The 15,712-nt window shown below is 46.2% G+C and overlaps 1 protein-coding gene across 1 annotated transcript in view; it reads left to right on the top strand.

Moving 5' to 3' along the window:
- Nucleotides 1-9,980: 9,980 nt before the first annotated feature.
- Nucleotides 9,981-15,712, top strand: part of FOXK1 (forkhead box K1) — a gene marked incomplete at its 5' end in the record, with an annotated part of 49,343 nt that continues 43,611 nt past the window's right edge. The window contains one exon of the mRNA XM_080619561.1: nt 9,981-10,366. Coding sequence (XP_080475687.1) covers nt 9,981-10,366 — 386 coding nt within the window. The remainder of the gene's footprint in view (nt 10,367-15,712) is intronic.

Below are 15,712 nucleotides of genomic sequence, written 5' to 3'. Positions count from 1 at the left end.
TTTGGCCTGGACCATTTGGTATTGGAATCTGTATCATGAGACCTGTGATGCTAACAGAGCAGAAAAACAGCGCAGCCAGCTCACCACCGGGAATGGATAAATACCTTACAGGCACCTTTCCTGACCTAAATCTAGCTCAAAAAGGCCGTGAGAAATAAAACGTGTAGTTGTAGCATATACATACCATATGTCATTGTCTAAGAAACCTTGTAGTGTGCCAAAGTCCAAGGTTTGTTCCCTTCAGTTCTCTGTTTTTCAAGCTGAACTGAAAAGCAGCTTCCAACAGAAAGGTTGTGTAGGATGCCTGATCCCAACAACAACCTCATGGTTATATCTAGCCTATTACAGTACCTTTCTGTATTATATGGGAGTATCTAGGAGTGCTGGATGCTTGGGAAATGTCTTCATTGACAAAAGATGAGCCAAAATCATCAGCTCCTGCTCTCACCATTAATTTTCAGTGCCCCCATTCACACTGATGAAATGTCTTGCATGAGTAGCTACTCCCAGTCTGAACATGGGGCAGACGAAGTCCTGTGACAGTATGGGAGCAAAATGAGGTGAATAAGGGATTTCAGCCACCCAAGAGCACTGGAGATTGAAGGGGAGCCATTTGTGACCCCTGAAAAGGATTTGGTGAGAAGAGCCCCACATGGAGGAGCTGGACAGGCTCTTTGCAGATGGATGCATGAGTCAGCTTGGCTATTAGCTGTTCTAACTGAAAATCGTATGCTAAATCGAGCACTGGGAAACAAATCACACACGCAGCTTGGCTCAAAGGCCAGTCTCTGGCAGAGGCAGCTTGTCTCAGCAGAGGCACATCCACCTCCTGTGGGACTTGCTGCCAGGATTTGCCTTTAGCAATGCTGGATGGATGGAGCAAAAGCCAGAGTCATGAGGGCAGCTTCAGCACGCAGGTGCTGTGCTCGCTTCTAAGTGTGTGTAGTTTTCCAGCTTTCCAAGTTTTCCACTAAGGAAAGCACAGCACAGGGCTGCCTGCTGGAGGCTTGGCTTGGGGTGGAAGCAAAGCAAGAGGTTTGCCCAGGGAAGGACTGGAATCTTCCTTTGGGAAGCCAAGATGTTCCTGGAAGGATGAGATGCAGATTCATGTGTGCTCATGAAGGGACAGCATCTCTTCTTTTTGAGCTGGAGGCAGGAAGGCGTAAATCAGAGACTCCCTTTAGCCTCTTAGCTAACAAAATCAGCAGTAAACCTCCCCTGCTTACACCTACAGTAATCACTCCTCTTGTTCTTGCAAACCTAGCTCACTTTTCATTCTTGTGCATGTATCTGCAAATAGATGATTATTCGTGTTAGACCCTGCCAATAAATTATATGCTTTTTATTTGTTTCCCTTCCTTACGAGTCAGTTTGCAGTGTGTAGAAAGGGTTGAGGCAACACCTTGTTGGCCACATAAAACAAGTTATTATTGAGCATGGCCCCTCTTTATTGCAAAAGGAGCCCTCAGAAGATGGAAGTAGCTGGAATATGGGTATCTTCCCGACCATAAAAATTTCATTTTACTTTTATTGCTATTGAAAAGCCCTGGATAGGTGCATTTCTCATCCAGCTGATTAATCTGAGGGTAGAGGCCACCGCACCAACAATTACAGAGGGATGTACCTTTGTGCGTGCAGAAGCGGCTCGTCTTGACCTCTTTGCAAAAGAAAATCAAAGGCAAAGTGTTGCTAGAATGGAATCACCCAGAATACCCTCTCTTTTTCATCTGAGACTCCAGCACAGGCTCACTACGCCCACTTAAGGCTCCTTTCAGCTCCCAACATGCCTCCGGGTTGCCTAGCAATCCTAACAATATTTTATGAGGCCTTATTCCAAAGGCACATTTTGCTAATGCTAGATTTTAGCTAAAAGCTCCAGGAGAAGCAGGGAGGAAGCCTGAGATAGCATCATCCCAATTTACTGCAGCCAGGAGACAGGGAGGAAGAATAAAATACCAAATTACCATGATGGGCATTTAGCTTTGAGCAACCCGTTCTAGTGGAAGGTGTCCCTGCCCATGGCAGGGGGTTGGAACTGGATGAGCTTTAAGGTCCCTTCCAACCCAAACCGTATTCTGATTTTATGATTCTACGCTGGGAATTAAATGTATTGAAGGGACCATGGGCTCTAGCATGGCTCAGAGAGCCTGGGGAGAGCCACAACCCCTGGTCCCCCACTGCTTGGGCCAGTCACACAGCAAGGCTCTTTGGCACATCCCCAAAATCAGTGTATTTGGGGCTGTGGGCTCTAGGCTCCTGCAGCAGCAGACCATGGGGTCCCTGCTTGTCAAGGTGATGCATTAAACTGGCATGACCAGTAAAGCCCAGATGCTGAGCAGGGATGGGATAGGGACAGGTCTGCTGGTAGAGTAATGGGCAGGTGGAAGGAGGCTGGTGGGAGACAACATCCAGCAAATTACGCGCTGAGCTATACGGAAAATAAAGGTACCAAAATGCCTAAATCAGTTTCAAATCACATTCCCTCTCTAGCCCCAAACAGATGTATAACCCAGGGATAAGTAAGCCCTTGAGATGACAGTCAATGTTTCTGAAGGCTAAGAGTCCCTGGTTTTATCTTTTAGTTTGGCTAATTCAAACTTTGAGATCCAAACTTTCTATAAGTTATTTTTAATGGTTGGGGTTTTGAAATCCTGCCTTTAAAAAGAAAAATAACACCCTTAATTTCATCAAAGATTACTTTATAATTGGAATCTCTTGCTAACATAAACCAAATTCAATTCAATCATTAAACCCTAACATGATTATTACTTTGCTGATGAAGAATCGTCTTTGGTTAAATTCAGCAACTGGTTCATTTCTGTAAAACATGTATTTATAAAGCAAATCAATGGATGTGTTTTCATGCCGCCTTATTTCTCTCTCCTTGGTTTTGGAGAGTTGGCATCTATCTCAATACCCAGGGTGCACAGGGGTTTTCTTCTAAGCAGGTAAACATGTCCCCTCCTGCCTGTAAAGCAGGCACATTAGCATGAGGGACCTGGTAAGTGAAAATTACTCTAAACTAAAGTAAGATGCATTTCATTGATTTTTTCACTGGCCAAGATGAAAGACAAGTAAATTGGATTTTAAAAATCCTTTCACTTTTAATACTCTGTGGTATTATTAGTAATGTAAGTATGTGAAACTGTTTATAGCAGTTTTCCTGACGCTGACAGTGTGCCCTTAAAGTGATGTGTGATGATTGTAAATCCAGGGGTTTCCAGCACTTAGAGCAAATGCCCTTATTGTGCTAACATATCTGTTTAATACAACCAACTGGAAAGGAGGGCGCAGAATGGGAGAAGGAATGAGTTTCACGCTTAACCCAGGATTTTACTGGGAACCAACGTTAGTGCTGGAAATATCTGGAAATATCTCTGAGGTTTCCTCAGAGCTTTAGAAGTGTCTGCAAAGCAACAGGACATCTGCAGGAGAGTCTCTCCCCCAGCATCATCTCCCAGCTGAGAGGCTGCAGTGATTCCAAAGGACCCACCAAAAGCAAACATGGTTTACAGGTGCCTTTGCTAGTCCCCAGTGATGCCCAAAGCCAAGAATAAGTCCTCTACTGGCATGCTACACAGTGGCTGAAGCCCAGGGCTGTTCCCACATGGGTCCTTGGACAATGTGTCTGGGTCTGAGCTGTACACAGATATGTATCATGATATATATACTGGCTGTATATCATGATATATGCATCATCATAAGTGTGAATCGTGATATAAGGTTTGGGGCAGTAAACACACAGATCCTGTGGTTTTTGTTTAAATGTTCTGCAATAATAGAAGGCAAATTCTGTAGCTTCACCAGCTCCTCTAGCTTTTTGGGCAGATTGTAAAGCAAAATGTTTAAGATCGGCTGCTTCCAACCGTACAGACAATGCATGGAGCTTGTTTTATGCAGCAACAAGCTGTATATATTACAGTTGCTCATAAAAGTCCAAAACCATATTCCCTTTGGGCTGAAATGCTTTGTGTTTGATATCAGATTTTATACTTACTGGTTCAGTTGTTTTTAGCTGTTGAAAAATATTTTTCCCTCTTTGCATTGATGGAAAGTGAGAAAATGAGATCATTCAAAAACGACTAAAGCAAATAATTTAGACCTGGCTTGTGTTATGGATTTCACTGAGGTCTAAGTTTCAAGCCAAAATGAAGGTAAGTTACCTGAACGGGTTTAAAGCTCAAAGCACACAGGCCAGTGTAAATGTTATGTATTCTTTTAACAGCCACCCATGAAATGGTATTGCTTTTGTAAAATTATCTCGACAACAAATGGTCTTGTTCAAGGCCTTCCAAAATGGGTTATCATACATCAGACAGGCTCTGGCTTGGATTCTAGAAAAGCGACAGCATTTCTGCATGGGGAGTGAGCAAATCATAGAATATCTCAGGGAATGGCAGAGTCTGGGCATCAGATGTTCCTAGGTCTTTATTGTATTTCAGAGAACTTGCTGTGAAAATATATTCTTGGTAAGTGTGATTTGAAAGGAAAAAAATCCCTCTGAAACCTAAATAAACTGTGATAGAAACATTTCCAGCATATTGGAGTTTACAGTAAACAGGATCACAGCTGATTTAAAAATGAAGAAATTCATTACTATAGAAAGAACAATCTTTCCAGGCTGTGCTGCTCTTGGGAGGGAGTGAACAGATGCAGCATCTCATTTAGCCCCATCTCGCCTGCACTGATGCTGCTGCTCAGCACCCAGCACGAGACAAACAGCACCTTGCAGGAGGCAGCCCTGACTGAGCAGGATTTAAGGATGCTCACCTTGCACTGGGTCCTGCTGTCTGTGTGCCTTTTACTGTCTCTGACACTGCTCCCTTCAGCATAGCAGCCTATTGGCATTAGGAAAAAAATGGTGGGTTTGTATCCTTTGTGTGCTTTTGAGACCATGAGTGTTCCCACCACATTTCTGACTCACTGGTGTTGTTATTTCTTCAACCTTCTGCTGATTTAAAGCTGTGCAGGAGAAGAAAGAATTCCTCTATCACTGTATCACCTCCTCCACAGGCCAACCCTTTCGTATCAGGCCATCTGGATTAAAACTGGCTCAGAGCCACTGTGAAAGATTTGTAAGGCTGTTCTAGTTGAAGAAGGGTATTTACAGGTGTCCCAGGGAGGATTAGGGCTGCACTGTGCTCCCAAGACCCTCAGCAGCAGGTCACATCCTCAATGCCACTGTGAGCCTCACAGGTACCTCCTGGTCAGAGATTCGCATTGTGGATGGAGCATCTCGGGCAGGCAGATTTATATGGGTTGTCCCAGATCAGGACCAAGGGCTGACACTGGAGAGATGTAAGGATCGAGGTTAAAGGTACAAGTCATGCAATTGAATTGAGAAAACAGCTACAAATCTCATGGGAGGCTGGGTTAGACACTGTGCGAGTGTGTGTGCGTGAGACAGATACTATCATACACCTGAGTATGTTTCAAAACAATGAATTCTATTTAACTTCTTGCAGCCGCTTGGTTAGGAAGAAAATCCTATGAGATGTGTAAAAGTGCATTTGCTCCTGTGTCACAGCCCTGTGATGTCCCTGAGACACACAGCAGAATTAAAACCCATTCAGCTGGAGAAGGATGTGAGGCTTCTTCTGAGCGCAGGTGCGTTGGGGAAAGCAGCTCCACAGATACAGGGCACATTGTTCATCGCTTATATTGCTGCAAATCACTTGGGACAAAAACCACCACAGCATTTAAAGCCTACTTACGGCTGACATAAGGGAAAGCGAAAAGGGCTGCAGGGAGGTGGGCAGGAATTTGAGGGAACACTGTCCTGTTTTGTTTTTTATCTATGTATTTGTGTGATGCAGATCCCGAAGTCTTTGTTGTCTTGCTAATAACACACACTTTACATCAGTGGAAACTGTATCGCCCTTAAGCCCATTAGACTGGCACTGTACTCAGGAGAAATGCTGGACTGGACTAGCACAGAGACAGCAGAACCTTCCTTAGAGTAATTGCTTTCCTTCACTCTTCTCCGCCTTCCCCGGGTCAGGGCTGTGCTTTCCTTGTAAGCATCAATGTGTTGCTTAGCTGCTGGGTAAATCCATCAAGCGGCTCTGGTCCAGTGTGCAGCTCACATCGTTCTTTTCTGTCAAAGCAGCTTTTCAATCACGCTTTAGTCTGGGGGTAGAACACATTTCTTGCAGTGTTGAAGCCAGGCAGCTTCTTTGCTGAATTGGGGCTTGATAAATATGTATTCAGCCTCATGCATCAGAATAGCGAGCGACAGCCATATGAAATGCTCTAGAAATGCAGCCTTTCACTTACAGGAACTAAGTGGTTTTAAGCAGACACCATCCAGCAGATAAATGCAGAAATATACCCTTTTATCACCATTTTTGCAAGATCTCTGTTTGCCCAATGAGGTGGTATCTGGGTGACCATAACAACCCATTACCTTCATTTGCCAACAACTGATAGTGCAAAACAGATTCCTGCTGAATATCACTGTATTGAAACAGTCAGCAGTGACACTGCCAAACAAATATTTGACAAAGGACAGTCAGGTTTTGCACTACTCTCTTGAGTAATGCCAACTCTACCCCAGCTTCTTTCTGTTCTTGCTGTCCCCTTCACAGCTGCTTGATTTGAATGTTTAATTTCTCCTCCTGGTTCAGATTGCTCTGTTGCACACATGTAACAGAGTAGGGCAGCATCTCAAAATGGCTCTAGGTGTTGCTACAACGTGCCAGGAGAGATTATTTCTGCATGTGCACAAGCAGTCATGCTTGTACATGGTGTCACACCATGCTAGTGCCTGAGCACAGTTCTGGCTGGAGCAAGCCCACAGCTGGCTAGTTTGGATGGCTGGAGATGGCCAAGGTGCTGTTCCCACATCCAAGTGATGCACCAGTGCTTGGGCACATCACTGGGGTGGCACAAGAACTGTGCTATCATCTCCCTCCCTGCCCCAGTTCCCCCTGGGGCTGCTCCCCACAGCTCGCAGTACCTGGCTGGCAGCTCCAAGCCATCTGAATATTTCGGTAGGCAACTTGTAGAGTCAGGAAGTTCGGCCACACCTGCAGACGTATCCATCTAAAACCATGCCGAGGAAAATGAACCACTTTAAAGTCAATCCAGCCATACGGGATGAGATTAATTTAATTCAAACAATTTCGAGTGCATTTACATCAGGCATTTACACTGGGGCAGCCAGCTTGACTTTAAGCAGGATTAGCTGACTGGAGAAGTGCAAAGTGTTTCCTTGTCTGAAGGGCCCTTGGTTTGATGCTGTTGCGGGGTGGATTAATGCCGAGCAGAGCACTCTGTTCCTTGCAGCACAAGGAGCTTAGGGAACGGATGCCGCAGGCGGGAGGGCTGGTGAGACACGATGCTAAGCACAACCCATCAGGCAGCTTGGAGGAATCCTGTTTCTGTACAGCGCTTGATCACATTTTGCATGAAGCTGGGATTTATCTCGGCAGCAGTGCTGGCTTTGAACAGCAACTTCCACTCGGAAGGAATTTCCTGGCAGAAAGAAAAAGACTTGTTAGAAAAACAGTCTCACTGACTAGTGCAGCAGGAGCGTCTCAGTGGCTGCAGAGTGATCAGGACACGTGTGGATGTGCCCATCAGCATCCCCAGCTCTGCAGCCTTGGAGCAGCGAGGCTGCATCAGGTCTGCCCCAGGCACTCAGGAAGCCTCTGAGCAGCATCAGTATCTTCGCAGCAGCCTCACGTGCCAGCCCTGGGGTTATTCCCTGACCGGAGCTGCAGAAATCTGTAGCCTGTATCCAATGTGGAAGATGTAATGGGACCCAGCCCTGGCAGAAACATGCCTCTTGGCCTCACATCAGACGGCTGCATGGGTCCACAGGGCTACCTGCAACTCCTGTAGTTAGAAACCGCCCTGCTCCTGCCCGTGCAGGGTTGGCTCCTGCCTTGCCAGCCAGCCTGCGTGCCTGCAATGCGTTTTCCCATGCAGCTAAAGAAACACTTACTGGCAATGTCTGGTAAGAGCCTCACCCTGTTTCTGACCCTTTCAGGACCCTTCTGGTCCAACAACACAATTTGGGGTTTTAGAAAAGCCTTAGACATGACTAAAATCTTTCTGGTGCTGCTTTCCCTTTGACAGGTCAAACACTACTCTGATAGGAGTTCTCACCTCGCCTGCTCCCACACGCCTGCCTACCAGCTTGGGTTCGTTTTTAAGCACACTTAACAGCACTCTCATCCCAGTGTGAACAGGCAAAAGGCTTGAGCCAGCTCTCTGGTCAGGCAGCATCTCTGCCTCTGGATGAGAGGCCACATTTTACTTTCTGACCACGAGTTTTTGCTGATGCTGAGCAATTTGGGGTGGAAGAGGAGCTCCCCACAGGGGCCCAGGTTATGCCGCTGCCGTGTGCTGTGACCCTGTTTATTTGTTCCATGCCACCTTCCAGCACTATTTCAGCTGTAATTTAATTCCAGGCTTCTAGGATAAACATTTCTTGTGACCACCTCCATCCTCCTCATGCCCCTTCCAGGGATGCTTTTCCTCCCTCTCCTGCGCTGGGGACTGCAGCCTTTTGCCATGCCTGGCTTGGCTGAGTCTTGCTGGAGAGGAGACACTGCTGCGTAGGAAGTGGTATCGGTGCTGTGTTAGATGGTACTTTTCTTTCTTCCTCTCGGTTGGTATTGAACTGTAGTGGCAAAGAGCACTCTTACTGAAGGTGATGTCTCGGGTGAGATGTCTAACTCAGGTCCCGACTGCTCAGCAGTCATTAAACATCTCAGGGAAGATGTTCCAGGAACAGGGATGTTAACCTTGTGGTCCTGGACTGATTCCAGCTCGTTTAATTACAGTCTTCACAGCTCAAATTTGCTCTGCACTTTTGACGGGTTATGGGATTTTCTTTCCCCGTCTCCTCTAAGCTGTTGAGCAGCCTTGCTCCGAGCTGCCGCATTCCCCACACGAGCTGAAGCAATAAGCAATTACGGCTGCTGCCTCTCCCAAGATTCTTAAATCCATGGCATTTTCTGGTTACTTAACAATTCAGGATCCTGCAATGTATTATGTGCTCGCCTATACAGAAACATTTTACCTGTTTAATCTGGATAATCTAACAGCACAGAGTATCCACATTCGTGCCGCTGTTGCAAAAGAACATGATCTTTATCATTCATAGAAGTAACACATATAAAAAATATTAAAAGTAATTTGAAGTAAGAAATAATGTAATACGAGCTAAACAACCTACACACATTCCCTTATAATGAAAAACTACCAGTATAAAGCTAAATTATGTGAGTATAAAGCTTATATGAGTATAAAGCTGTATAAAGCTATAGGAGTATAAAATCACTGTATGAGGGTATATATATATAGGTATGTATATATATATATATACATACCCTATAAAAGTGTTTTTAAGCTTTTTTAAACTTATACCCTTGAGTATCTGGGATGAATCTCCAGAGGTCCCTTCCAACCCTAATGATTCTGTGAATCTCCCCCATCAGCAAGCCTTTGCCAACAGTCCAGGGCTATTAAACTCGTGTTGTGATTAAATTCCCACCTGACAGCGTGCAGGGGTTTTGGTGTCGTGACATGAATCCTAGGCTGGACTGCACACACAGCAGCTCAGCACCACAAGGCAGGCGATGCGGTGTGCGGATGCGCCCCAGTCCCACAGGAAGCCCTAAACAAGGCTGGGTTTGGGGTGCGGGCACCCCACCAGCGCAGGGGAATGGTTCTGAGGCGATTTATGCTGCCGGGATCAGGGCTCCGGGCCGCCTTCAGCACCTGCCCGAGGAGCGGGCCTAGCGCAGCCTGGGCCTGCAGGAGGCGCCGCGGCTCCGCCGCTGCCAGCCCTCGCCTCACGCCACAAATCGCGGCGGGGCGGCCGGGCCTGGCGCTGCTGCCGGGGAGGCTGGGGAAGGAGGAGGCGGTAGCGGCAGCGGGCTCCGCTCTTCTCCCGCTCCGCCCCGCTTCCCCGCCCCGCCGGCTCCGCCCCGGAGGCCGGCACGCTGTCTCGCTCCCTGCCTGGGAACATGGCCGAAGTCGGGGAGGACAGCAGCGGGGCGCGGGCTCTGCTGGCGCTGCGCTCGGCGCCCTGCAGCCCCGCCGCGGCGCCCCCTCCCGGGCCGCCGCCCCCGGCCGGGCCGCCCGCCGCCGCCTGCGCCGGCCCGGTGCTGGCGCGGCTGCAGGGCCGCGAGTTCGAGTTCCTCATGCGGCAGCCGGCCGTCACCATAGGCCGCAACTCCTCGCAGGGCTCGGTGGACGTCAACATGGGGCACTCCAGCTTCATCTCCCGGCGGCACCTGCAGCTCAGCTTCCAGGAGCCGCACTTCTACCTGCGCTGCCTCGGCAAGAACGGCGTCTTCGTGGACGGTGCCTTCCAGCGCCGCGGCGGCCCGGCCCTGCAGCTCCCGCCGCAGTGAGTGCCGCCGACGCGGGCCGGGTCAGGGGCGGCGGCACCGCGGGGAGGTGGCGGGGGCCCGCGGGGCAGGGCCCGCTTCGAAGAGAGAGCCCGAGGCCTGCGGGGAGGAACCGAGGGCCTGAGGGGGCGCAGAGGGACCCGTCCGCCCCCGGGAGGGGACATGGGGCTGGGTGGAGAAGGGCTCCCTCCGAGGAAGGGGATAGTGAGGGGTCCTTCAGCCCCTCAGAGAGGTGTGTCTGCCCCTCGGAGGGAACGTGGGTCTGCCAGGAGAAGGGCCTGAGGTGATGGTGAGGGTCCACTGCTGATGAAGGGGATAGTGAGGGTGCCCCCCCTGACCACAGAGGGCCTGAGGAAAGGTGAGGGAATGCCTCTGAAGAAGGTGGTCTTGAGGCCCTCCCCAGACCACAGAGAGCCTGAGGGGATGGTGAGGCTCTCCTTGCTTGGAGCTGGTCATGGGGGGTGAGGGACCCTCTGCACAGTGATCCTCACCTGATGGAAGGCCTGAGATGGCTGGGAGTGGTGTCCGCCTTGGCATGTGGATCCACCTCACCATCAACAGAGGATGTCCTCACCTTCACAGTCTTGCTTGTCATCCATGACTGAAAAGGGGGTGATGTTTATCGGGGCTGGGGCTGCTCCCTCTGAGGGAACAGCATCTGGGGAAAAAGCATCTGGAGCCCCTTGCTGCAGGGCACTCGTTCAGCAGACTGTGCCCCATGGTCATCATCTTCTGTGCCTGCCTGCCGACAGACTCATGGTCAACTGGTGGCCCTTGAGGGGGTTTCCAAAAGATAAATGAGAGAAGACTTGTCAGTGGGCTAAAAGCTTGCTACTCCCACGGCTTGTCTTCCCTGGAAAAGATCTGCTGGAAAAACAGTTTGCCGGAGTGCTTATGTCGGGGTTGATAAGTCGAGTGTTGTTCCTGGTGTCTCCCTGGGGCAACAGGAACAAAGAGGGAGTTGGGCCAGGCCAGAGGTGCTGTTGCTCACCAGGACTCCTGGAGAGCTGGCACCCAAGGTGTCTTTGCTCCACTGAGGAAGGGGAGTGGGCTGCAGAAGGGTTTCTGTGCTAGGAACGAGGTGGTTGTGCTGTGGTTTAGATAAACCCTTGCAGGAAGAGGAGTGGGGTTGACCTTGATCTGTTTCTTCCTCTGAAAACATTGTTTATGGTTGCTGAGCACTGTCTTAACGACTGCAGTGCTTCACCCCAGGGGTGGCATCGTGGTAGTGGTGGGTGATGTAATTCCTTCATGCACCTCTTCAGGTCATACCAAGCAGGCTGTCTACTGCCATCTCTGAGTGAAAACGCACTGTAAAGGCAGGAGATTAGGTTTTTGTTGTTTGTATAAAACATCTGTTTTCATCTGGCATTTCTTGGCTTCGGTACTGTTTACGTTGAGCACTGGGGTCCTGGAGTTATCCCTCTCTGGACAGCCTGTTGCTCAGGGGAGGGTTTTTTAATTACTCATTTCCTCTGCAGGCTGTTTCATTTTGTACTTAGTAATTTAGTTATAACTCCCTAGCTGCTCGCTTTGAGGCATTTTGGTTTGTAGCATGTTTAATTTTCTAAAAGAGATGTTCTTTAGTGGCTGTTTAATTAATCTTGCTTTGTAAAACAAGACCACCCGAAGCCCAGGGCATTTCTCTTGTCACTCCCTCTGGCTTTGGGTTTATCTGTGCAGGCTTTCTCCTCCCTGTCATTCTGTTTCTTCAGCTGGTTAATCATAAGCACTGTGCTCAAAAACTCTCTCAAGCAGCAACTCGGTTGCTTACTTCTCTCTCCTTCCATTTGCTCGTGACTCCTGGAGTGGGAACGGCAGTTTTCGTTCTTCATCGCTTTAAAGGGAGGAGTTTAATGTACAGTTATGAACTCTGCACAATAAGGCATCCTCTTTGCTTGGCCGCTGCTTGAGCTACATAAATAAACTTGATGCTCCTCCCTTTGTGACTTCCAGAGTAGGAAAATGTTTTGCATCAATCTAAAGGAATTTGCCCCCTTGCTTCTAACAGGTAAACAACTACTTTCCTTCTACTGGCCACTCAAGGATTTGTAACCCAGACCAGGAAAAATCCTGTTGAAGCTTGGTATACGGAGTCTTCATTGAGGCTTTACTGTGCTGATCTCTGCTCTTGAAAAGTCAGACAGTTCCCTCCCAGTCACCCCCTCCACATGCATACACACACACACACACACACACAAATCTCTCCCCAATAAACAAAACAAAGGGCTGGTTGGTGCCATTTCTTTTCTGTTAGAGAAGCCTGTGTGCTTACTGCTAGCCAACTGATACTGTCAAAAGTAGGACAGAGTGAAGATAGGCTGTAGTACACAGAATTTACAGTACAAACCACTGTTTTTTGTGAACATTATTATATGGTAACACTATTTCCCCGTGTAATACAGCCACACCACCTCCATGTACCAGCAGAATACACAGTTTATGTTAAATTTCAGGAAATAATGGCCGTTCCAATGAACGATTTAGATGGGAGGTCTTGGTAATCTCTGAAGAAACAGCTGTTTGAATAGTTGTCCCCTCCAACCTGTGAAGGATAGCAGAAATGTGCCAAGTTCTATTTCTTTATGACCTATGCAGTTACTTGTGCTGTTATATTACAAGCAAAGGAGATGCTTGTGCATCATGAGACCATGAATGAAAGCAGGAAAAAAACCAAAAAGCATCTTTCACATGTAATTCATACTGTTTGTTAAAAAAGTAGACCCTGGACTCAGAGATTCTGAGGTTTCTTCTCACTTCACTTTTTCTGTATGAAACTTCTAACTTTAGGAGTAGTTATTCCTCAAATTTATGGGAAACTTGTCTGGAGGAGTGGGGAAAAGTTTCTGAGACCTTTCTTAAAGACTACACCTACCTTCTAACACAACAGACCTGTTCAAAGTCAAGGGCCTTTGAAAAGTTCCATATCATTTCCTCCATCGACATCACGTGCAAGTATAATCTGCTGTAACCAAAATTTCACTGCTGGGTGGGAGTATCATTTTGCACAGCTGTGTTGTTATGGAAGATTATATTTCACAGATGTGATGACATTACTATGAAGTATAATTAAACAGTAATGACTAACAAGGAGGGCATTTCCTAGAGGTTAATGACAGTTAGGAGTAAAGTGGATGGAAGAGTAGAAGGCCTGGAATACAGCTGAAAACCCCATAATCTGTTTAGTGAGTGCCACACTACAGCAGGCATTACAAATATAAATCAAGGTGAAATTATGGAAGTACTTACATCAAAAATAAGTGCTTTCAATCAAATTAGAGATTGCTGGGAACTTTTTCTAGCTGCGCTAGTGGAAGCTGGAAATCTGTGGATGAATATGTGGGTATTTCTGTAGGAAAAAAAGGAGAAACTCTAGATTATCAGTAGGATATGCACTAGATTTTAAGGTATATTGATTTGATTTACAAGCCAAAATGTAAGATAGAGCAGGAATACTGGGTAGCTGGAGTACTTTTTCCTGCTGAAGGCAGTAATTTTTCCCCCAAATTTATAGTGGTTCTAGGATCAGGTTAATGCTGAATTAACAACTTTTTCTTTGTTATCTTCAAAATTGACTCAATATTTTTAAAGTGACAATAACAAGTTAGGGACTTCCAGTAACTAAAATAAGCATTTATTTTATTTATATCCCCCTCCCATCCCCCTGAACCAAAAGAACTGAAGCAGTTGAAAGTGAAGCTTGCTAACCCGAATTTTAAGCAGCTGTGGGTCAGGTTTTCCAATGCTCCTAAGTACAAAAGTTCTGTTGACTAAAACCTGCAAATGTTGATTGAGCATAACCTGATAATAGCACTTGAGCTTTCTGAACTGGAAACTCAATAGATTGGAAAATGGTGCTTGTCTGGGAATATTTCATGGGATATTTGCTTATTGCTTCTGTGACTCTTTTGTATTTTTGCAGTAGCGATATTAATGGAGCTTGAAGTTTGTGTTTTTCAGTGTAAATGGATACTACCATTTCTAGGTATAAAAGTAAGTTTTTAACCTGTAGTTCTTCTAGCATTTAGGAAAGGGAAGAAATAAAGAAGGTGCTTTTTAGTTGAGCATAAAATACAAGAGAAGTAAATAAATGGATGTATGAAATAGATTAAAACATGGAGCTAAAATAAAAGAAATATGTATATAAGCCCCATTATAAATTGAAAACTTACCATGCATGGGAAGTTTTATTAAGAGTGTGCTGCTTTATTTATAGTGGGGTTTTTCTAGGTGCTTAATAAACCTGACAAAAATAAATAGCCCAATAGTCTGAGCACATATCCAGATGCTGATCCCACAGATTCTTGTGTGTGTGTGTGTGTTAATCTTTCTGCATTGTGAGTACACAAATTCACTTCAGCGTTTGAGTAGTAGGGGTGTTTTTGCAGTTAGGATTTCATAACCAAGCAGAAAATGGAGAGCTAGCTCAAACAGTCTTTTCACTCCCTTCTGTAAGGGAGGTAATTGACAGTCTGTTAGCCAGTAACTTGAGGGACTAATAAAGAATCTAATCTAGAATTCTAATAAAGAATATAATCTAGAAGAATGAAGATCTACCCGGCATGTCGCAGTGTTTTGATCAACTTGCTAACCACTCGGCCTCCATTGTTGTGGTTAGGGTGATGCCATCATGGTGTGTACGAGTGTGGTATCCTTACATCTCAAAGGGAACTGCAAGCCGTACATACACATACTAAGGAAATGCTGTGACCACATAACCACGACTACAGAACTAGTTGTTTTTGAAACGCTGCATCTGCATGTTGACTGTGATAATTTTACTTCTTAAATATTGCATAATCTGCATTTGCAACTATTTCTTTTTTTGTTCTTTGAAGTGCATCATTTGCTTTGCTGCAACTTGTGCATGGTGGTTTTACTCTCACTAGGAACTCTTTTAAAGATTTGTTGTCTCAGTGCTTCATCTTATATTTTTCTTATGCCCTTATTTGATTTCAAACTGTCTTAGAGAACAGATTTTCTTTTGTTGCACAGCAGATAGTGATAAAGAATTACTAGGTTTTAATTATGGACTTTCTGCCAAGTAATAAGTTTTGGCTAAGCTCAATTTGTCACTGGTTATATTAAATGTTTAAGGAAAGTTTCTCTCATGTGAAAATACAGCTCAATTTGTTGATTCAAAAGTAGCTGTGCTGTAGGTCAGGTTGTGAATATAAACTAACACTATGCAAAACTCAGTGTGTGCTCTCTTATGTATTCTTTTAAATCAAGCTCGGCTCAGTTTAGCTGATGTGTTGATTATGAAAAGATTAATTTAACCAGAGCATGCCACACTTGCCTTGTACATTCTTGTGCAGGGTCTCAGCTGTAAAGGCTTAAATGTA

Source organism: Psittacula echo, assembly GCF_963264785.1.
Source record: "Psittacula echo genome assembly, chromosome: 5".
Lineage (NCBI taxonomy): Eukaryota > Metazoa > Chordata > Aves > Psittaciformes > Psittacidae > Psittacula > Psittacula echo.
Note: the sequence above shows the minus strand (reverse complement) of the source record. Positions and strands in the feature narration are given on the sequence as shown.